The sequence below is a fragment of the Nesoenas mayeri genome (genome assembly GCF_963082525.1).
Source record: "Nesoenas mayeri genome assembly, chromosome: 15".
NCBI lineage: Eukaryota > Metazoa > Chordata > Aves > Columbiformes > Columbidae > Nesoenas > Nesoenas mayeri.
In genome coordinates this window covers 9,598,697-9,622,165 of record NC_137559.1, presented here as the reverse complement: position 1 = coordinate 9,622,165, position 23,469 = coordinate 9,598,697, and the positions used below count along the sequence as shown (strand labels likewise).

The 23,469-nt window shown below is 50.3% G+C and overlaps 1 protein-coding gene across 1 annotated transcript; it reads left to right on the top strand.

The window, feature by feature from the left end:
• Window positions 1–591: 591 nt before the first annotated feature.
• CFAP70 (cilia and flagella associated protein 70) lies at window positions 592–23,325 on the top strand (the record flags this gene model as incomplete). The annotated part of the gene is made up of 27 exons (XM_080353929.1): window positions 592–723; window positions 2,620–2,806; window positions 3,138–3,230; window positions 3,476–3,555; window positions 4,614–4,790; window positions 5,197–5,379; window positions 5,822–5,913; window positions 6,976–7,075; window positions 8,035–8,169; window positions 9,641–9,793; window positions 10,029–10,109; window positions 10,601–10,692; window positions 12,992–13,052; window positions 14,106–14,297; window positions 14,941–15,072; window positions 15,703–15,828; window positions 16,382–16,515; window positions 16,598–16,713; window positions 16,873–17,064; window positions 18,037–18,144; window positions 18,879–18,967; window positions 19,644–19,796; window positions 20,487–20,648; window positions 21,073–21,162; window positions 22,139–22,240; window positions 22,785–22,832; window positions 23,245–23,325. The coding sequence occupies 27 exons, from the start codon at window positions 592–594 to the stop codon at window positions 23,323–23,325; spliced, it is 3,291 nt and encodes a 1,096-aa protein (XP_080210055.1).
• Between the last annotated feature and the right edge of the window lie 144 nt (window positions 23,326–23,469).

Sequence of the window (23,469 nt, the reverse complement as noted above, 5' to 3'; positions counted from 1 at the left end):
GAGAGGGCTGCCAGCCTTGGGGCAAACACCGGTACCCTGCGCCTTGGCTGGGGCAGCTGGAGCTGGTGGAGTGTGAGGCCTTGGGAGCAGTGGGGTTCCAGCCGTGTCCCCAGAGGGATTTCACACCTGCAGGGGTGGAGGCACCACAGACCAAGCTGTGGTGTGGGATGGGTCCCCTGGGTGTGTGGGCGCCACTGGGAACGGGCTGATGGCCACAGGCCTTGGGCACCACAGCGTCCTGCTTGAGTTAGAGAAGAAGTGAAATAGAGCTCAGGGCTGTGCCCTGCGCTGGGGAGAGCCCTTCTGGGAGCAGCCAGTCTCACTGAGCCCTCCCTGTGCATGCGGAGGAGCTGAGAGCTGCAGCTGGGTTGCATTTACAGAGCTGGATAATTTTTGCATTACATTTCTCCCTGTCCTCCCCCTGCTCCTCGTGAGAGATTTGTCACTGGCAAAGCCTGTGCTTTTAATGGTGTTTTGACAGCAAAGCCCTGAATAATGCTAGCAACCACGGCTGCTGTGTCCTGCAGATATTTCTGGGAGAGAAATAGAGCAGTTTCATGTTTCTTTCCCGATTCTTTTTCCAGCAGAGCAATGGAGGTCCCTGTGGGGCTGCCTTCCAGAAAGGACTCCTCTGCCTTAAGTGCAGCTGCAGCTCTTCCCAGCGAGTCACAACCAACACCAGCAAAACCAGTACAGGTCACAGTACTGGAGGCACAGAACCTGGTAAAGTTCTTCTGAAAATATTTCTAGCTGTTTAATAAATGAGGCCAGGGCAAATCCGTGTGCTGTGATCCCATTCAAGACTAGGCATGAGGTGATAAGGCTATAGGAAGGAGCGGTGAGAAGCGATGCCACTCCGTGGCTTCCTCCCCACCGAGGGCTTGTTTGCCCAGAGCAAAGACTTGTGATCCAGGTAGACTGGGGAATGCACCTCCTCTGCAGCACAGTCCAGAGGTGCTGCACTGAAATGTACCTCTCTGCCTAGCAGTATGTAAATGACAGCTTTTTTAAGCAAAACACAGTACAAACATATATCAGTGAGATAAATGCCTCTAAAAAGATCCGGCCTTGGATATAAAGCCAGATTTCCCAGCTACACCAGTTTAAATCATGTTGAAGCCAACAGGGTGGCTCTAGTTTTAAAAAAGCAGTGGCTCCAGTGCAGTTACAGGGCAAGACTATGTGCTGGTTCTGATCAAAATGTGACTGCTGTGATTTCCATGTGCTGCGTGACCCAGCTGTCCTTAAAGGCTTCTAGAAGAACTGGCATGTAGGAGGGAATGCAGAGAAACCCGGCTACTGCTGCAAGCAGAAAAATGCAAATCCCTGCTTCTGCTCCAGCAGCAGACAAAAAAAAAGTAAACCAAAATTACCTGCCTGTTTTTTTTAGGTTTTTAGTTGTAGTATTTGAGTACCTCTCACACCAATAGATTCAGCAAACAGCATCTTAAGTGAGAAGTAGAGGGTAAGAGGAGGCAAAACTATGCTGAAAATAATAGATCAGTGGAGTGTTTGCATCCGGCATATTGCTTTATAGTTCTGATTGCTCCATCTTAGAAAAAACAATGGCAAAATGAGAGAGGGTTGCATAAGTGCAATAATAAGAACAACAATATAAACAAAAAAAAAATCTAACTATAAGAAGCGTGGAATCTGCTTGACTAGAGGTGATGTAGAGAAGGATGAGAGAGGAGTCTAGGATAATTAATGGTATAGAGAAAGGTTAGTTGGATTCTTCTGTTTAGCCAATCGTAGAATATGTGCTCAAGGAGACAGTCAGAAGGACTGAAAATTAAAACAAAGTAAATAAATCTCTTTTCTTACAAGAGCCATATAGAACTAATCACCCCAGTGACACGGTGAGAGGAGGCTGAGGGAGAGGCCCATGGAGATGAGGCATCTCTGTGGTTCAGAACTAAAGAAAAGCCAGGTTTGGATACAATGGTACTCATGTTAAGGACGACAGCTACTCCTCCCTGGCTGGGGAAGTGAACCGTGTTCCTCCTGCGGGGAGGCTCTTCAGTCCCTGCCTGTCTCAGCACTTCTCGTGCTGCTGCCTGGCCAGCGCTGCCCAGACATGTGGTCCCTGCTGCCATGTGCCGTGCTGTCACCATCCCTCTTCACCTGTGTTTAAGCCCTCTGTGGAGATATTTTAAAATTCAAACCTCCCCATCTCTGTTTAAAGCAAGTGGTTTGAAGTTGTTGCTGGAGCCCTTCTTTGATTTCAGGGCATTCTCCAAGCACACAATGTCCTGTGAGCTCAGGAGCTGCCTTCTTAGGAGACAATAAAAGTCTCAAGCTTCCTGGAAGCACAAAAATATCAATGGGATATTTTTGGATTTGCTTGAGATATGCCTTTCATTGCCTTTCCTGGGGTGAAACCTCGACCTCTCTGTCCCCTCCCACCCTTCCAGCAGCAGCTTTTGATAATCCCTGGGGCATCATAGCCTGGTGGAGCAGGAAATTTCCCTCCTAAAGACAGCAAAGGGTGAGGCCTCAGGATGGCCAAGCTCTGCAGCTGAAAACACCCAGCAGTATACTCTGAACTGAACTGCCTGCCGGAGGCAACTCTGGTCATGGGCAGAGCCAGCTGCTTAATGTGCTCCTGTGTTTCAACAGAGAAGTATCAAAAGCGATGTGTCAGTGACTTTGGTGCGTGTGGAGTACAATGGAGCAGTGTTGGGAGACTCCTGCCAGACCCAGGTCTTGCCAGACGGGACAGCAAACTATAATTTCACGACCAGCTTCGAGTGCAGCCCCAGTGGGCCCAACTCCTTGGACAGCATTGTGCAAAAACTTGTGCTCTGTAAGTATTTGACGCTGAATCTTCCTCCATGGAGGCTGGTGCTGTCAGCTGCTCCTCTCTGCCTGCCTGCCGCGGGAGTCACTCGTTCAAGAATAGCACTTCAGCAGCAGTGCTGGAGGGGGGGTCTCAGCACTTCTGTTCCCATCTCTGCCAGCTGGAAGAGTCCCCTTTCATGTTGGACTGTGCTCCTTGGCTTCACTTTTCTTGTTAGCTTTGAGGAGATGAAGAATGAGCATGTGCCAGAGCTGACACAGACCCTTTGCAGCCCCTAAACTGTGGGTCTGAAGCTGTCTGAGAAGCTCTGCCAGCTCCTCTCTCTTTATCTTTCTAGTGACAGTGATAGAAGTGCAAAAGGAGAAGAAACAGAAGGAGAAGACTGTGCCCCTTGGCCAAGCTGTGGTGGACCTTCTACCTCTGCTGCAAGGTAGAACATCATTGACTTTCACAGGCTCCGTAAGCACTTCTTACTCCTTGGCACTTTTTAGTCTTTGCTTACGGACCCCTGACTCTAACATACCTTCTTTTGACAAAATGCACTTCATGGCATCTATAGAAAGCTGGGTCAGAGGGAAGAGGAGGTGACATCCGTAGCTCAGCATTAGGAGTTAGTACATGATTTCTCTGCAGATGATCTCACTTTATGCTGTTCTCATTCCTGTTTCTTCCCAGGACAATGTTCATTTAAGGTCTTGGCTCCTTTGTATGCAGTGCCTGCCTCTCCGTTAGAGAGCGTTCAGCTGGAGGCCAAGGTATGTGGAATTTGGAACTGTTCCTTCGCTCATTCAGCTCTCTGCTGCTTTTTAATGGGAAGGCGAGCATGACTCAGCTGCCGAGCTCATCACGGATATATTATGGCCCTATATGTTACAAGCTTGGAGGCCTTTCCTACTCCCATTGACGTCTGTCCCTTGTTGCCTATGATAGGTGAGATCGTGCTAGGAAATGTTAATGTGTGCAGCTACAAAATTGCTCTGGAAAAAGTATTCAAGATGGAAAGCATAGTGCTGCAAAACCAGAGAAAAGGCAAAGGCAGGATTACCTGCCCCACTCTATTAGTCTTCATTTCTGTGGATAAAGTGTCTCAGAGTCCATTATTGTACATGCTCTGACTGCCTTTCCTGCAAAGTCCTTATTCATTCAGCCGCTTGAAAAGTACCCAGTGAATAAAGCAGGGAATGAAGTATGAGACTGGGAAGATGTGTCTCATTTTGCTCCCAAGCCTGCCTGCAGTTAGCACGGGGGGTGAATTGGGGGGGCAGATGTTGCGTTCATTTTTCTGCATTTAAGAGCTGGTACATAGTAAGCAAAGCAGAGGGACACCCATTAGGGAAGATAGTTAATAAATGCTGACCAGCTGGTTTTTTGTTGCCCACCATCCACCCAGGGTGGGGACAGGTGATTAAAGACTGCTCACAGCACGTGGAGACAGGGCGAAGCGTGGCCCGAGCTTTGGCATGCTCTGAATCACCAGGGGAAAATCATTATTTTCCATTCCTGATATTCTTTCTCTGTGGCTCATTTTAGGAGAACCTGACTCTTATCCTTGCCTTATTTGATGAGACCCTTGGGGCATATGCCATACCTCAAGCAGGCTCCAATTTAAACAAAAAAAAAAATCCCAATTCAGACAAGTTGATAATGAAATTCCTCTCTGGAATTGGTCTGTTGGTCTGTTTTCTTTTACATCTGAGGTGAGGAATAAGATAACATTATACATTCTGGCCTTGGGTTTTTGCTTGCTTCTCCCTCAAGAGCAGGAGAGTTATAATTGTCTAGCTACTGGTTCCACTTTATCCTTGTCTCACAGGGTGGCCTTGAAGTGACAGTGCGCACCGAAGAGCCTCTGCTTTCTGCAACGCAGCTTTCAGATGGGAACCTCCTGAGCGTCACGCTGGAGGCTGCTTATTCTGTCCCTGAAGCATTTGCTGCTGCTGGACCCCTACAGAACTTCATGGCTTGCTTGCAAGTGCCAGCAGCCGGGGAGGTGAGGATCGCTCCAGGCACGGTCAGAGGGGTTTTAAGTGCTACAGAGTGGGTTGTTCTTCCACACTATGCACTGTGGGACAAGTGTCTATTCCTGTGGAGTGTACAGCTCCTGGGCTTGTGCAACAGCAGTGTTCAGTACGAGTGCTCAGGCCCTCTGTGGTGTGATGTGTTTCTTTAACACAAACAAAGGTCTGCCTGGTAAGATTTGGATTGAAACTGGCAGGATTTTTTTCCACATGGCTATTTATTTTTTTCTCTGTTCTTTGGATGCGAGTGGTGGAGTGTTTTTTCCAAGCCAGATCCCTTTGCTGCTGCTTTGCTTTGTTAGACCCAGCTCGGAGCAACTGACACTTGCTCCTGCTCATACTGGAAATACAAATCCTTTCATTCTCATGTCTCTCTAGAAAGAATTCCCCTTGCTCTTCATGAATGGCATCTTGAAGCCTGCTGGTGAAAAAGAGCCGTTGCCCCGACCCAAAAAATGGCCCCTTGCTAATATCATGGCCCCTGGTGCTCTGAACATACCCAGCTCCTTCATCGTTGGTGGTCCCTATGAGGATGAGGATGGAGAGCTCAACAAAAGAGAGGTTAGGAAGGACTGGCAGTGTCATGGCTGGAAGAGAACCAGCAGGTCTCACTGAAGGGTCTGAGAAAGACTTGCAGATACTTGTTATGGGAGGAAAGCGGGTGGTTGGTTCTCTGTGCAGTGTCCAGACACAGGGATGGTTCCCCTGGGACGGCAGGCATGCTAGCTCACAGCAGGAGAGTTCTTCAGGCTGCGTGTGGTGGGTCTGGTCCCCTGAGCTGCAGGGCTGGGATTGGTGTCATCTCCTTGTAAGCTGGGCTCCTCATGCTAACAGGCCCTGCTGCCCACAGGGAGGGCTGCTAGCTCACTCTGCTAGGATGGCCTGGGTATGGTGAGTTGGACACCTCTGTCTGATTCATTTTCTCTCCCAGGGAATGTTTTTGGGGATGACACAGGCTGTGGAGATTGCCTTCCTTGTTCTGACTGTGTGCTGTTTCTCAAAGGACATGGAATTCAGGATCCAAGCAGAGAGCACAAAGAGAGTCGTATGGGATGTGGAAAGACGCTGTTACCTGGATCCCGCTGCAGTGGTCACGTAAGGGGCCTGAGAACCTCTCTTCCAGCACAGAGCAGTGGGGAGAAACTACCCCAGAATGCATGCAGCTGAGTGACCTAAGGCAGGGAGCAGCAACATGCAGGTGTTCTCAGATCTCTTATGTGGTCAAACTCTGGCTCTGCCTCACCTCCCATGGCTGCTGTGGCTGTCTGTTGGCCAAAGGTGTTCACAGGAGCAAGGGAGCAGCTAACTGCCTTTAATTGCTGGCAGCAGCTTAGTCCTGCTCTGGTGGGAGAAGGTGAATTGGCTGTAGTTGCTGTCTCCAGGCTGTAAATGCTCTCTCATGCTGCCGGCAACTGGAGCTGGTGATTGTTCCCTCCGTGGTTTGAAGGAAGGGGCAGCAGACATGGAGTAGAGTACGGGCCACACAACTTTCCCCTGAGCTGCTAATTAAGTTTTGCTGAATGCCCAATACATCAAAATCCTTTCACTCCATGTGGGCACTCTTCATCTGCTTTTTTATTGGATAAAAATTACCTTTAGCAGCTCCAAATAATGCTCAAGATCAGGATAAGTACCCCATTTCTCTTTGAATCCTGCTATATTCTTGGCCTCAGCTGCATCATGGCTGTGAATTTCACAGCCAAATTGCCACTTGTGTGGAAATACTCCTTTCTATCTGGTTTGACTTTTAATATTTTCCCCTGCAATTTCATCAGCCTGCTGGTTTCAGAGTTCCCAGGCACATTGAATGGGAGCTCAGGGTCCACTTGCTCTGTGCAGTTCAGGTTTTATACCAAAGTTAATAATGTTCCTTCTTATTTCTTTCATTTCTGAAGTAACCAGGGGAGGGAGAAAACTTAGTGTGCCATGCTCACAATTGTTTTATAGTTGTTTGTGCCGTAAATGCACACAGCAGTAGATGGAAAAGGAAATCCTGCCCTAAAAGCACAAGTGTTCCTGTGGTGCAAGGGTGCTTGCTGTATCTCTTGGGGGTGGGCAGGAGCAAAGCCAAGGTGGGATGCTCAGGCGCAGAAAGGAGGGTGGTGTGGCTCTCCAGCTTGGTTTCTGCATTTTCTCAGTGCCTTCCTTTGTGTTCAGCCTGCAGAAGCGCATTGCAGAGTGCCGGTACTGGCCCGTGGAGGTCTGCAGGGTGTCTGTGGGCTCACCCAGCAAGGGGAAAACTAGCAAAGCTGACAAGGTAAAAGTGGGGAGGGATATGTTGTTCTAGCTTGTGGAGCAGCATTGCTTTATTGAGCACTTTCCTTTCAATGCCTTTGTAATACCAAAACCAGCCTTGAACCAGCCAAAGCAAGTCAGAGACCTAGAGGCTTTGTGAAGGGATTAATCAGCCTTGCAGAGCTGTTAAATAGACAAAGGATAACATTTTTTCCTTATAGCATGCAGAACTCTTGCTGATGATCTGTGGTAGCTTGGTGGAAAGTGATCAAGGAGGTGATGCTTTTTGAGAACTAAGGTAATTTACTGAGCTTATCTCAGTCAATGGCGTTTTAGAGCATATCGAATAAATTCATACCTTCTTTCTCGGGGTCTAAATAAGTTACACTTTTGTACACTAACCAGGATGGTTTAACAAAGAAACAGCCCCTTAGCTAATGGTTCTCTTCCTGACAACTGATCGTGTGTGAGCTCCTAATCTGTTCCAGGGCAAAGTCAGATAAACTGGTATAAACCCCTTTTAGCACTCACTGGTGCCAGGATTTTGCAGATCTGACAAAGATGTCTCTCCCTTGCCCTGCGCAGTCTGCTGCTGGCCCAGCCTCCCAGCCCTCCTTAGCTACCTGATTTCTGCCAAAACTGAGGTGCACAGCTCTGGTGGGCTCACCTGACTTCCTAACCATATGGCTGATAATTTTGCAGCTGTATCTCACAAAGGCCATCCTGAGGAATGTCACAGTGTGGGCATTAGAGAGGAAAGCTGCCCTGCAGGGATTGGGATAAAATTGATATTCTACACATCGAATGGCTCCAGCGCATTCGTCCAGGTTGTCTCGGCTGTGTGCCAGTGACAAAGAGCCACGGGCTCAGCAGGCGCACCCATTTGTTGCATGGCCTCTTCTTAATGGGATCGGTGACCTTATTTCTCTAAAGAGAATAACAGTCCATTCCACATCTCAGTCCCTCGCTCTGTGTTTCCAGGGAGATGAGGACAAGCAGATTTCCTTCCATGGCGTGGCATATGTCAACATGGTGCCTTTGCTGTGCCCTGGTGTGAAGCAGATCCGAGGTGCCTTTCGTGTCTTTGCCTACCACAGCAGCGAGGTGTTTGAGAAGGTGAGAGCAGATCAGACAGCCAAGCTCTGCTCCAGCTCTGCAGCTGTGTTTGCACAGAGCAGGGCTGGGAGCCGGCAGCATGGGCAGCGTGGTAACTCAGAGCCTGGTTCTGAAACTTCACTGCCCTTCTGATGATGGAGAAAAATGAGACAAGCTTCTAGATGCAGACTTCTCAGAAGCAAGGGATTTCTGGGCATGTGTGAGCAGGTTTCGGGGCTGAGAGAGGCTCTGAATCTCACCCCACACCCTTCTGTGCCAGCAGCTGAGCAGGGAGAGCTGTAAGAATGCTCCTCTCTGTCCAGTCTGGAACATGGGCAAATGAACTGCATTGCTGGGAAGAGCAAACAGTGGCTCTAAAAGGATAGCGTTACCCCAGGCAACAACCAAAAAAGCTGTCACTGGAGCTCTTTCAGCTGTAGCTCACGGAGATTTATTTGAGTTTCTCCCATCTCTGTTACTAATAGTGACAGTTACATCTCCATTTTCCCACAGCACTCCTGGAACAGACCTGAGCTTGTTTCAGGAGGGCAGATGCACAGCCACTTTTTTCTGCCCGCTGTTCCCCATGGTGCTCCTGCCCAGACCGCAGGAGCTGGGGGAGTCCCAGCCCTTGTCCCTGCTCTGGCTGGCCGCTGCAGCGCAGGGCTGGGCACACGGCTTTTTGCTGCTCTCTGCTTCAGTGCCATGAATAATGGCTTCTTGGCCGCACAGTACTTCTTATCCTGTAGCATTTACCTGTCACAAGTGAAGTGACACATGCTCTCTCTGTCACTCTCATTCTGTGTTTTTGTGGATGCTTTGGGCTGCTCCTTGGTGTGGGTGATCTCAGTACAGCTGCTCCACCCTCTCCCCAGATCCCCTCAGTTCTTGTTAGCCCAGCTCTGAGGACAAGGACAGCTGGGAGGGAACAGCCTGTCCAGGTGGTCAAGCAGTTTGTAAACAGACAATCTGAAAAACTTATTCCTTGCAATTCACTGACATGTGCCAGGGAAGCTGCTTCACAGCAGAAGGTGAACCAGAGCTGAAACCACTGCAGGGCAGGCAGGGGCACCCAAAAAATTGCAGAGCAGACTAGGCGAGGGTAGCCAGGTTCATCGAACAGCCCACATCATCAGACAAGTCCACAGCCATGAGGCAGGTCCAGGATCAAGCCAGCAATTCAGACCAGTGGGTCTGGATCAGGGCAGCACAGGGCTGGCTCCAGCATATCTGCCACACAGCTCAGGCAAGAATAAAGGGCCAGCACCTTAGTGAAAATGCAGCTCTCAGAAGAAAACCCCACTGAGGTGTTCTCAGGCAGCTCTTTTCACTGCAATCTAACCTGAGGCTCCTGGGAGGTGAGGATGAGGTCGCACAGCTTCTTAATATGTTTAGGACCCTGACAATGTGTGTTGCGATGTGAAAGTTTAAGGCAAAGGGGTGGGGAAGCCTAGTTTGTCCCTTGATTCCTTCTGTTCCCTCTTTGTTTCAGACCAAAAGTCAGCACAGTGTTTTCCGGGATCTCAGGAAGCTCAGTCTGAGTAAGGAAGGGTTGTGGACCCCAGGAATCGGTTCTCCCCTTTCCAGAGCTGTTCACAGCAAGATTCAGAAGGAAGACAAAATCACCAAAGATCCCATCAGAAGGGTAAGGCCTAGAAAGGCAAATTGCAGCATGGTTGCTCCATTTCCACCTCAGAGGTAGCTGGGGCATGTGGAAACCAGGGACTGATGCTGTTTTGCCTCAGCCAACTGAGAGATACTCATGATCTTGAAACTTTAGTACATGCTACCTGAACAGATGTACAACTCGCATCCTGCATTTGCGAAGGTGTGAGGTTTATTGAATCTGAAACAGAAGATGTTTTCTTTTTCTTCAATAGATGTCTAGCCTGCCCAAAATCCCGTTGCCAGATGCCATTGCAGAAACTGAAAACGTCACATCTCTCAGCCTTGATGGACAGGTAATCATGTATCTCCAAAGAGAAGAAAAGACAGCCAGACCATCTCTGCACTGGTGTCTCACACCTTTCACGCAAATACATTCTTCAGGAGTGAGTTGGACAAGGGATGTTTTATGTAGATGCTGTCCTGGAGTTCTTCCAGTGACATCCAGCTGAAGGGCAGTCTAGCATGGGGCTAGAAGGTCTCTGTAAATAATGAGCTGTTTATTTAAAATGATTCCTTCGTATTTTGGCTTCTTGCTCGAAACATCTAGAATGCATATTTATTCTGCAAGCAGACTGATTATTTGCGCTTTCTCCTTTTTTTCTAGACTGGTTTCTTGAGCTGAATTTTGCTGCTGTAAATTATTTTGAGGGCAGGTTATAAAACAAGCTGTATGTCTGCAGTTGGAAGATTTGCTGAAGATCTGTAGCTATATGCTCAGCCTTTTATCATGCCAGTAATGGCTCTAGACAGCATGACATTGAGAGAACAATATTTATCTTCACAGCAATACATTGAAGCAGAAACGTTCCTGGTGATGGAGATAAAGCTGGACAAGGCCTTGGTACCAAAGCGATCACGAGAGGAGCTCATCAGCCGGTGCGTAGAGATGTGCTGTAACTCTGGGGCTGACAGCTCCTTTCTGCAGGACAGAAACGGGGCTGTACAGCAAGGCACCCCCTTGGAGTGCTCTGTAAGGACCAGCTGAGGGCCTGAGACGAAGCCCACGGGAATCAGGGGGAGGATTTGGCCAGACTGTTTAAGAGGTGGCATCTGGTGTGTTGGGAAAACACTTGTATTCATCCAAACTGGCATCTCCCTGACATTCCTCTTGAAAAAGAGAGACACTAGAACAGCACAACAGTGTCTGTGTTCCCATCCGGGATTTGTTTCCCATTAATCCTTGTGGACTTGCCTCTTGCATGTGATGTTCAGCTGCTTGGTCAGGACTGGCCACCAGCGTGGCCTGCCCTGGGTAGCACTGCTGTAACTTCATAGCATTCTGTCTTTTTTTTCCTTTTTGGAAGTATTCTCACAATCTTCTACCCATTCCTTGGCTCTTCCATTAGTTTTCATGTTGTTCCACTGTGGAGCTGCTCTCTCATCTCTGCTGCTTCGAGTCTTCTGCTGTCTGTTTGATTTCAGGCAGTTTCTTCCTGACCAGTTGTAGCCCTGCTGCATTACAGTCTAGGAAAGGCCTAGAATGTATAATTTATTTAATAAAAAAGAGAAAATGCTGTATAAAGTATAACAAGTGCAGGCAGTACATCTCTCAAACAGAAATATAAGCAGCAGCCATTCTTTGAAGGGAAAATATGTGTGTTGTCTTCTGTGCTGCCTGCTGTCTTCCAGGAAGAACAGGCAGAGGAAGGGGAACACCCCTTAGAACAGACCTTCTGGCCCTTTTGATACCATTTCTACTCTACCGCAACTTGTGTGAACTCAGTGTAGCTCCTCCTCGTTCACCTGCCATGTGCAGCTTCAATGGTCAGGCTGAAAAATCAGCCCTCCTGACTCATGGGGAGGGCTCTGTTTTGGGGAGCAGCTGATGTCTCATACATGTCTGCTGGCAGATGAGATCAACAGTGAGGTCCTTTTTCAGGAAGGATGTTTAAATATATATCTTTGTAGCAAACCATAGCTCTCTTTCTTGGGCTCCATCCAAAATCCTCCGTCAGCCCCCACTTGGCCATCTTCACTCACTTTCCGTTGATGGTTTTTGGTTTTCCTTTTCTCACCTGAAAGTGAAGCAGATTGGTTTCCCTGTGTACCACTTGCAGAGGTAACACGTCAGTGTGGGTGCTGAGGCTGGGTGAGGGTGGGGGCTGCACAGCCCACATGTTCAGGCCTTTTGGCTTCCCAAGGAGCGGTGACGGGTCCCTGCAGAGCCAGGGGACCACTCAGGGCCGTGCCACTAGACCCCGCAGCAGAGAGTGCGGGAGGCGTTTGTGTGGGAGAAGTGGCCAGGGCTCAAGACCTGGAGAAGGCCAGGGGCTGTGTAAGCTGGCAGAACAGTTACAGGAGTGGTTTCTGTTTGGTGGGGAGTAAGCAATTTGCTTTGCTTGTTGTAGGAGCCAACACAGGGATGTGACACCTTTGCTTGCTGGGCTGGAGTGTGTTCTAAGGACCAACAGTGTTTTGGTACAAGCAAGCAGGGAATCCTGATAAAAATCCCAGTGGATGGAGGCTGGTTTGACACCAAGGATTTTAACAAAATCTTAGTAAAAATTATTATAATCCCAAGGGCTTTTGATCCATATTTGAAAGTTCATTGTAACCCCAGCAGTGGTAGGAACAGGGTCAATGCACAGCCAAGGGATGTGGAGCCACAGCCGCACTGTGAGAGGTCAGGAACTGATGAGTCAGGTGGCCCAGGGTTTACAGTAATAAAATTCTTCAGAGCTTTCCTCAGGTTGGCTCCTTTCTTACAGCTGTTCTGGCAGACTCAGAGGGTTGTGAGTTAAAGGAATAACAGCTTGATAAGATCTCCTTCTGTAGGAGAGTGTTTTTGATTGCTAGCAATAACAAATGCTAACCCTACTTGCTGGTTGAGCTTCTAGGGTAGATTTTGTGTGATGGGTCAGTCAAGCCTAGTGAAAATAACAACTAAATCAATCTTATCTAATTCCTATGGAGTGTAATCATCAGCAGGGAGTGAGGCAGCAGCTGGTTTTCTTGAGATGCTGTGATGACCTATAAGCATTGAATGTAGGTGCGTGGTCTTCACAGTTCATTCTTGGTCTGAGACTTTGGTTTCCCCCCAGCCCGGGTCCCTGTGAGGTGTCTCAGAGATACAGTGACAGGCTGGAGCCCTCGCACAACAGGCCACCTGCGCCCCAAACAAGCCAACATTGCTGGCAGGCTGTCTGGCTGATCTCTGCTGTCCTCTCATTGACAGGGTCAGCCAGATGATTCCTCCTCGCCCTCCGCTGCCTGCTCGGACTGAAGGAGCCAAGAAGGTACATGCAAGAGCCTGTGGCCTTGTACTATTCTGCTACCTCACCCTGCCCTCATCCCTCTTACACAGGAGAATCTTCATTCTCAGTCTGAGCCCCACAGCAACAGGTAGATGAGGTTTGCAGAGGAAATACACAGAAAACTTGTGGATGTGTTATGTTCATAGCAGTATGCCTTGGGAAGTCATCCCTGGGCTGCATTGCTCATGTTTGCAGCCCATACGAAGGGGAGAGCCAGAGCAAAGGCAGGGAAGGCAGCAGTGTGGGGGTGTTTGGAAGGAAACGAGGTGCAGGAGAAAGAGACTCCCAGAACCTTATGTTTACCCTGGGCAATCCCAAGAGCTTCTTGTCTCAGACTAGCCCACGTGCTTCATCAGACCCAGACAAACATGAATCAGCCCCGACCACTCGCAGGTCACTCAGATTTTTTTTAAAGAACTTTTGTGTGTGTGACATCCTCAGAAAATGCCCATCTTCTGTGGGTACAGAGCAGCCGTTGAAGGAGAATGTCCTCGGATGGCCCCTGGCTGATGGGAAATTCAAAGCAACAGTGGAGGAAGAAGCAGCATTTCAATAACTGACCCCAGTGCTGCTGCAGAATTGATTTGTGCTGGACTGTCTGGAGTACACAGAATGATACATTTTGATTATCACAGCTCATAGAAGCCTCTGCCACTGAGATTATGGAGATTACAGACTCTGCTGAAGAGGGCTGGCCCATGGGTTTAAAAGGCTCCCAGCAGACGAGATATATTTTACTTATAGCCAATTATACTGCTATAGAAGAGATGACAATGACTGAAATACTGCGTTCTGATTGAAAAATATAGCAGGAGCAGTATCTAATTACGAAGGAGCTCTTTTGTATTTACATGTAGATGTTTTTGCAGCCTTCAGGCGTTGACAAGAAAGGATGCATGACGGATTAATTGAGACTTGAGTCAGGGGGAGTTTATGGGAGGCGTGGGCTCTGGCAAATAAAATACATTTCAAGGTTGATGACATAAGTGACTTGTGAAGTTTGATTATTTATTTATTTATTTATTTATTTCCTAGGCTGTGGAATATTATCACAATCACGTCACAAGCATTGCCGTTGCCATCCTAAGTGAATGCCATGAGCTCTTTGGGAAGCAACTGCCTGACCGGGGAGCGATAGACCCCCAAACCCTGCAGGAACAGAAGCGTCGGCTCAACTTAGAGCTCAATAGGTCTGGGAAATATTTCGCTTTTAAGGAACAGCTAAAGGTAAAGAGTCTGTTTGTGCTTTTCGCTTCCTTACTTGTTTTGTCCCGGCAGTTTCTCAGTGAGGAACTGCTGCTCCATGGTGGTAACTTAGGATGATGTGTTGCTCCAGAATCCCTTCCTGCCACATGGTGCTGTTGCAGTGGGCACAGGGGGACAAGTTTTCCCTCTAACAGAGCAAGCACCAAGCTGCTTTGGTCACACACCAGGAGAACTGCTCCTGTCAGTGGAGGCAGACTCCGAAGCTGGTCATGTCCATTTGCCCTGTGCTCATAGCCTGAGGAAGGCAAAGCTGACTGCTCTTGCACACCCACAGTCCTCCCTGGCAGAAAAAGTGGGTTCCCCTCTCTCAGCTGGTTGGCCTTGGCCACAGTGTGCCCAGAGACCCCCTCTCTGTGCCGAGGAGACGAGCCTTCCTGCATGTTGTCCCTAAAGGGACGCTGGTGCATCAGGGAGAGCTGGGAGAGGGGAAAGGAATTCAGCCCTGCTTGCTTTTTTTTACTTTCATCAATGCTGGGCTGGATTTCTTCCTCAGAAATAAGTTGGAGCTTCAGGCAAAATCAGTGTGTTCTGGCTCTGTACAATTACAGAGCTGGTGGGGGGCGGTGGGGGGCCTGCCTTGTCCAACAGCTGCATGTCTCCACAGTATGCTGTAGTGAAGATTGTGAGGGAGAAATACCTGAAAACCACAGCGTTTGAGACCCAGGAGCAATTACAGGCATTTCTCAGTGAGCTCTACGTGTACCTCGTGGACCAGATGCATGTTGCCCTGAACCAGGTAGGGAGAAACCAGAGTGAATTGGGACACGACTTCACTGTGGATCCAGGGCTCGACTCTGCATCTGGTGAAGGCAGGGAGACTTTGGTCTTCAAGGCAAAAGCAGGCTCATGCTTTCATTTGCTGTAGTTATCATATGTGGGCCGTGAGCCACAATTTGGGGCAGATTCTGGTGCATCTATATCCCACTGATAAAAAATACTGATAGTGGGATATGTGCAAGATGTCACTAGTAAAAGTTGCTGTAGCTGGTTCGTGGTGAGGGAGGCTGGATCTGTGCCATCTGCCACCCACCCGGGCAGAGCACTAACCTTCCCGCATGAGCCAGGGTCACCAGTAAGTGACACCATGTAAGTTTGATATGGTCTTGATCTAGGGGATGCTTTTGCTTGTCACAACTGCAAATAACTGATATTGCTCTGTCCTGGTGTGGCAGAGGTACCTGGGAATGACAGGGACGAGTCTCATCACAAAGAGGAGCTGGGACAGCTCACCTTTCCAACCCACCCAGCCCCAGCCGTACCAGGCTCTACTCATTGCAGTGCCAGACTGGGGACTGCTGCTGTACTGGGATCACGGGAACTGTTCCTACCCTACCCAGGGCTAACACTCTGTCTCGCTCCTTAACAGCTACTCTTTGAGGAAGCTGCTCCTCCTGCCCCTCCTCCCCGCATGACCGAGGATCAGCTTTGGCTCTTTGCTCGTGAAGCTGAAGTCAACAAGGACTACAAGCTGGCAGCTCTCTACCACCAGCAGGTAAAGGAGCGCCTGTTCTTTCCTGCCCATTTTCCGTGTGTCTGGGCTGGCAGCCAGCTCGTCATCACGGTGGTGTGGGGCACACAGTGCTGACAGCCCAGCCAGCCATGCCTGTTGTGTGGGGAGGAAGGAGATGAATGTGACCAGGATACTCAGACTGAACGTGTGAGGGATTTTCTAGGGAGATGCTGCTCTCTGGAGGATGTGAGACAGAGCCTGGCCAGGTCACTGAGTACTTCAGCCTTGAGGCCAGGCGAAATGGGATGAGCTGGTCCAAAAAGCGTGCTGGGTCAGCACTGGGATCACTGGGTCCTCTAGGAGGAGGTCAGCTGAAGCTGGAGGACATGTGTTAGGTGAAGGAGGATTAGAGGGAATCCAGCACGATCCCAGTTAAGTAAAAGCCTAGCGTGTGATAGACAAGGACTTGATTGTTGCTAAACTAGGCTGGGGTGGTCAGAGGAAAGCCATGCTCTTTCCAGAGTTGTCTCCCCACTCCACTGTGTGTGCTGAGCATGATTGCAGCCATCCTCCAGTCCTGATCTCTTTTATCTAGAGAGTAGCTAAGGACCAGCGCAACATCCAGTACCGGCTGGACTATGGGATTTTCTGCCTCCTGCTCGAGGAAAGAATGAAAGCCCAGGAGTGCTTCAGGGAGGCTCTTTCTCTGGATCCCCACCACGTCCAAAGGTGCTGTGTGCTCCTAGTTGGGGGTGTCCCCCACACCACTGCCTGGGGCCTGCAAGGCTCATCTGTCCCACCCTGTCCCCAGCTTGCTGCTCTGTGGGATTGTGGCAGTCATGCTGCAGCACTGTGAGGAGGCAGAGATTTTCTTTGAGGATGCCTGCTGCTTGGAGCCATCCAGCGTTGTAGCCTGGACGCTTTCAGGTATAAAAGCAAGTCAGTCTGTGTGCTCAAGGTGTTCCTGTAGTGTTGACCATTGCTTCTGTCCCTGCTCCTCTTCTCCCTGCTCTTATCTCATGGCTAAGGGAAGGATTTTGCTAAGGGTTGAATGTCTGCTCATGCTGCTATTTCTGTATCCCATAGGTTTGTTTTATGAGCTGCAGGATAATAATATTCAGGCAGAAATGGCCTTCCGTGAGGCAAAGAAGCTACTGCAAGCACAGCTTGCCAAGGAGAGGAGCATCCCTGAGGCTGCTGAGGGAGAAGGAGGGGAAAAGCCCATTTCTGCTGCAGATGTGAAGTCTCCCAGCCCAAGTCCAGAAGAGCGCTCACCAGGTAAGGTCCAGCAAAACCAGGAGGTGCTTCAGCACGAGCAATGAGGGGTCTCGGAGCAGTGTGGGAGATGGTGAACAGTGGAAGGAAAGGAGAAATTTCTAAGTATTTCTAAGAGGAGAAATACAAAGAGTAAAGGAAGAAGATGTGGACTGAGAGTTAGAATAGACTGACCACAAACTGCACCAGCAAGAGACAAGAACAGACAGCGTGCTGCTTTAAATGATGAAGCTTTCTGAAAGCAGCATAGCTGGTGCCTCATCTTACCTGCAGCATAGCAGAGGGATAAGTATTTGCATTTATTTTTCTGTCCCAGCCCAGCACTGCTGATACACCAATGTGTGGGCAGTGGCCAGGGCAGCTGGAGGAAGCCAGTGTGCTTTTTGAGGCTTTGGGAGGACAGAGCTTCCCCTGTGACTGTCTCACGTTGGGGCCATCCAGGTTTAGCTTTCATGAAAGCTGTTGCTGTGACCTCCCTATACAGCCTGGACAGCACTGCCTCACCAATTTAAAGTGCAAAACAGATGCCTGGTGGTGACCCTGGACCGAAGGGTTCCTTTGGAGCCTCGCTGAGTCTGGCCTCACCCTGAGCCAAGACTTTCTGTCCTGACTCCCAAATATTTGGCCAGGCTGTGGGGAAATGTCATCTGGCTTTATTTTTAACATTATCACCACCCCATGCAAAGTGGCTCAGGCAGGCAGCCTCATGTCATATGCTTTTTTGCTCCTTCTGATTATGAGGAAAGGGATATTGCCTCATTTATACCCATTTCTAGCTTCACATGGTAATCTTCTACTCAAAACCCCAGACCCAGTTATTGCTTCCTGCAAAAAAAATTCCTTCCCAGTTCTGAAAATCTGACAGATCTTTTACATTTTTTCTCCTCCCCATTTCTGTGGAATTATGCTCCAAACTGGGCAGTTTATGGCAAACTCTTTGTTTGCACCTAATGGTTGTTGTGGGTTTCATTCCAGAAGGGATTCCAAATGGCTCAGCTGACAAAGTGCCAGAGACAGCGGAGCATGCCCAGGACTGCACAGCACCCAAGGAAGAGGCTACGGCACCAGAGGCAGCCCCTAAAGGTCAGGGGATGGGGCTTGGTGTGGAAAGGAGAGCCCAGTGCTGGGAGATGGCCTTGTGCCATCAGTGGGGAGGGAAATAACTTGGGAGCACTGAGCTTTGGCCATCCTCATGCCAGGGCAAGACACAAAGGCTTGTTCTCTGTTCCTAGCTGAGGAATCTCCAGCGGAGCAGGTTCATCCCAGGTTTCAGAGCAGCACTTCTCGGGATGGACAGCCAGCAGGTGAATGGAGCTCTCTCCCTACATGTCATTGCACCCAGTGGCCTTCATGAGCTGCTCGGATGTCTCTCTCCTGAGATCCCAGCTCTTAAACTGTCCCTGTGGATCTCCTCTGGCCGTGTGCTGTGTGATCTCCACAGCTCCGCTCTCCAGTGGGTGCCAAAGAGATGGCAGTGCTGGGTGCTTCAGGCCCAGTGGGTTGGTTTGGGGAAGCAGGGGCATCACTGTAGCTAACTCTGACAAACTTTGGTCATAAATTCCCACCTTTTCTTCCTCTGAGTTTTGGATGGAAAATTAGTGGGTGAAGAGTATAGTTTCTTCTCGCATCTCTTACAAAAACCTAAACCCTTCAGAAAGAAATGCTGAGTTAATCTCTGTTTCAGCCTCCCCTGCCACCTCCTGGCTTTTATACCATGTTGCTGGGATTTCTCTGTCCCCACCAGGGTCTCAGCCTCTGCTCTTGCTTCAGGAAAAAAAAGCCCATTTTGGGACTGATGGAGACACATTTTCTTGCAGCACCATCCCCTGGTTCAGGACTTAGCCAGCCTCCCTGCACAATCTTCATGAAGACAGTGGAATTCCTGATGAAAGTCAATGCTGTCCAGGTCAGCTCAGTGAGGAGTGGAGGAGGTGGTTTGGTTTCCTCCCCTGGGTGATTACCAAAGAGCTGGTGGCAAGCTCCAACAAAGCCCCTTCTTGGGCTGAGAGCACAAGCTGTGGTTACCCCCACTGCCATGCACAAGAGGGAGCAAAACCACCATTGCCCAGAAATGTGAAACTGTGGTCAGGCAGAGTATTTAGGTCCAAATGCTGTTTGGGGACACGGTCATCTCAGGTACGCAGATTCTCGAGGTGCTTGCTGCAGAGCGAACAGCTGAGTCAGAAATGGTGCAGATATGCTCTGCTCTGTACATTTGGAGGTGAGATCCATTATTGTGATGCTTCTAAGGTGCCAGTACTCCTTGTTTCAAATACTTCTGTATGTCAGAGTAATTTTTGTGTCACCTGTGGAATGTCCCTGTCACACACACTCATCTCTGTGGGATCTCCCTGATTGCCACATTGTGCTGCCTGCCTTAATTTTACACAGCAGAAAGAGTTGCTTAAAGCAAAAGAGAACTAGAAGCAATGGAGCTAAATATTCAAAGGAGGGGGGAAAATATCTCATTCCCTGTTCATAGAAGTCACCTAGGTGTGAGTCAGTCCTCCTGCCATGTCCTTCTGGGGGTGTCTGTGGTTTGCCTGCTCTCCTAGCCGTGCTGGTGTGCTGTTCCTCCACAGTTTGTTCACAGAGCGCTTGCCCACGAGCTGCTGAACCTCCAGGGAGGTCCGTCCTGTGCTTACTACCTGGCGCTGGCCCAGACTTACTTGCTGAAGGAAGATTTCTCCAAATGTGAAGAATGTCTCTGTGAGGCCATTAACATCAACTACCTGGTAATTCTCTGTGTGTTCCAGGGGTGCAGCACAGTGTCCTGAAGCAAGACAGTGGCCTGCCCATGTTCTTGCTGCTGTGAACTTAGAGCCCAGGCTTCATTTGCACTTGAGCAATTCTAATGCTAATCTGCAGCAATTTCTGCAGGGGAAGACAATCACAGCTGATGAACCGCATCAGGCGGCGGCTGCAGCACTGCCCTCCTCATTACCCTGCTTATTACTTGCCTTCTGTCATCTCCTGCACTGACAGGCGGCATTTCTGAGTGAGGACTCTCTCTGCAGCATCTTCCTTTCTTTTTCTTTTGATTATCTTTCCCTCTGTTGGTGAGTCAGGCTCGGTTTCATGAGAAAGAAGGTTGCTATTAAGCAGAGAGGGAAGGTGGCTTTGGGAAGGCAGACAGGGCTGTGAAGCTGACATCTCCACATGCCCTTTGCATGCTCACTGTGTACTGGGGAGCCTTGCATGAGCCAGGACACCATGCACGGAAAGGCTGGAGGGGGCTCCCAGTGCTGGTGTTACGCAGGCAGCTTGCTGACTTGATTTTAACTCTGTACATAAAATCTGTCCTGCTATAATTAAACACCAGTGAGTTCTTCCTTTCTGCTTGTGACAGGGCTCCCTGCCCCTGTCCCATGTCTCTGTCTCATGCGTCTCCCAGCCACATCTCACTCCTGGCTTTCTGTGTGCAGAATCCAAATGTCTGGGCTCAGAAAGGGCACCTGTGCTACCTGACAGGGAACTTTCATGAGGCAAAGGAGTGCTATGAGCGAGCCATCGGTTTTGCGGAGGATGCTGCGGATATGCACTTCATCTACCTGCGCCTGGGCTCCATTTACCTGGAAGTGAAAGAGGTGAGGAGCAGAGGAAGGGAATTTTACCCAAAGTAGTAGATTTCAGAACCCAGGTACAAGATGACATTATTTGTAGTTATAGCAAAGATCTCACAACATAGCAAAACCTTGGAGTGCTCAACTCCTTGGAGCGCAGACCTGCCCTGTTCCTTTGTGCCAGGCTCAGCTGCATGGTCTCAGGGTGCTGCTGATCTGTTCTCATCCTCCCAGCAATGGAGGGGACTCCTACATTACTGTATTAGCACCTGCCAGCACAGAGCCACCGCATCGGGGAGGCTTTCAGCACCCCCAGCGGCGGCAGGGACAGTGGGTGTCTGAGCCCCACTGGAGATGGGGTGTTTGGCAAACTGCCGAGGAGTGGGGGGCTGTCTGTGGAGTGATGCATTTGATGCAGAGAGAAACACCATAATCTCTCTCCTGGCAGTATGGCCAAGCAAAGCAGACCTACCTGCTCGCCTGCAAGAACTCTGCGTCCTGTCTCACCTGGCTGGGGGTGGGAATCGCCTGCTACAGGGTAAGTGCAATTACCTTTAGGTCATCTGCGCTTTAATTGGCTCTGTGGCACGGGATGATCCCCTTTAATAAAGTAAAGCTTGGCTGCCTGTGAAGCAATGCTCCTGGCTGAGCTGCCATCAGTGTCCCAGCGTGGCACCCTGGGCTGCTTGTATGGGAGATGTCAGGGGACAGTCACTCCCAGCAGCTGCTTGGGGAGCAGCAATCCTTCCCCCTCATCCCACTGCCAGCACCTCCTTCCCCAGGATGTCATGGCAAGCCCCTAATCTGGGCCTGGGCTTTGCTCCGGGTGCCTGCCTGCACATGACCTGCATGTCACCACAAAGGAACGGAGCTGAATGTCAGCAGAGAGGAATCTTGGTGCTTTTCCTGCCCAAAGGAATCCGGCACCTCTGAAGGGCTGCCAAGGACACCCAGCCCCAGCAGTGTGGGATCTCCCCGAGGAACCTTGTGAGGTTCCTCAAAGGGAGTTTGGCTGAGGGAAGCAAACAGAGAAGGAACTTGAACTTCTCTGTTTCCCCCTTTGGCCAAATGTACATGTCTGCGGAGGCTGTGGGCTCCAGCTGTGGAGGTGAGCCTGGGAGCTGCCTGCAGCCCACTGGGCACCCCCGGAACAGGGATCAGGACCAGAGTCATGTTTTCTGGTGGAGTTGGACCACTTGGTTCCCAGAGGTAGAGGTGAAGGTGTTTGTTTGTGCTGCTTTCCTTACAGCTGGGGGCTGATTTGTAAAGACAGTATGTGCTCCACAGGGATCAGGCGTCAGCTGTGGGAAGCTTGTCCTCCATACAGGAGAGCTGGCTGCTGGCACTGAGGATCACTGGTTGTCTCTGCCCTAAATCCTTTCCCTGCAGCCCTGGCACGGAGACACCCTGCTAGATGCTTTTTCTTCAGCTGTTAGAGCAGATGCCTGTTTGGTTCTGAAGCCTTTTGGCCTGCTGTTTGCCTTTTGTCCACATCTTTCCTTCTCTCTCTCAAGCTGGAAGAGATGGTGGAGGCAGAGGATGCTCTCTCAGAAGCCAATGCCCTAAATAACACCAACGCTGAAGTGTGGGGATATCTTGCCCTCATCTGCCTGCAGGTGAGTGCCCAGCCAGCCAGCAGCTCCCACGACCAGCCTGACAGAGCACGTTCTGTCGGCATCTGTTCATGAGTCTGAAGAACGTGTTGTAAATCTTAGTGGTAAAAATAGTTTGGGGACTGTGCCCAGATGGCAAAAGCAGCGCCCTTCCTCACTGCTTGTCATTGCCTGACGCACATATTCTCCCAGGGAATGTCCTTCATGCTGAGCTTTCTTACAATATCTTACTTTCCCGAGTAATAACCGATAAGACAAGAGGAGATGGCATCAGGCTGGGCCATGGGAAGTTTAGAGTGGATAGCAGGAAAAATGTCTTCATGGAAGGGGTTGTCAGGCATTGGAACAGGCTGCCCTGGGCAGTGGTGGAGCCACCATCCCTGGAGGTGTTTAAAAGACATGGTTTAGTGACAGCATAAGGTTAATGGTTGGACTTGATGGTCTTGAGGGTCTATTCCTACCAAAATGACTCTGTGATTCTAATGTTATTTCACGGAGCACACTGTGGGTTGTGTCCTCAGCAGCTGCTCTCGTGCCGTTTCTGCAGGGAGGCCGGGAGCTGGAGGCCGAGCAGTGCTACAAGTACAGCGTCAAGGTTCGTGTCTCCGTGGGGCTGGGGCAGGCAGGGCAGGAATGGAACCTGGAGTGCTCCCACAGCGCAAAGCACTTGCCCTTTTCACCTGCAAAGTGTAATTTGAGGATGTGGCACAAAAGATTATAGAACCATAGAATAGTTTGGGCTGGAAGGGGCCTTCAAAGCGCATCCTCTCCAAACCTGTGCCATGAGCAGGGGCATCTTCACCCAGATCAGGGTGGGAAGACGGGACACAGGCAGATGTGGCTGGGACAAGCTGCCCGTGCTGAGCCCGTGCTGAGCCCGTGCTGAGCCCGTGCTGAGCCCGTGCTGCCGGTACCGGCAGAGCGAGGGAACGGCCGTTTCCTGGGGAGGCCCCGGGGGTGGGTCGCAGCCGCGGGCCCTGCCTGACAGCCCCCTCGCGTTCCCGCAGCTGGGCCTGACGAACGACGCGTTGCTGCAGGAGATCCGCGCCGCCCAGCAGCGACTCGGCTTCGGCGACCCGGCCTTCTGAGCCCCGCGGCGGCCGCTCCGCCGCTCCTGGCCCCTCCGCTCCCTTCCGGCGCCGCCCTCCCCCCCACCGGCGTCCCGTTCAAATAAAGTCCCCGAGCGCTCGTTTCCGCCCCTCCCGCGATCGCCCCGAAGCTCCCCGTCCCGC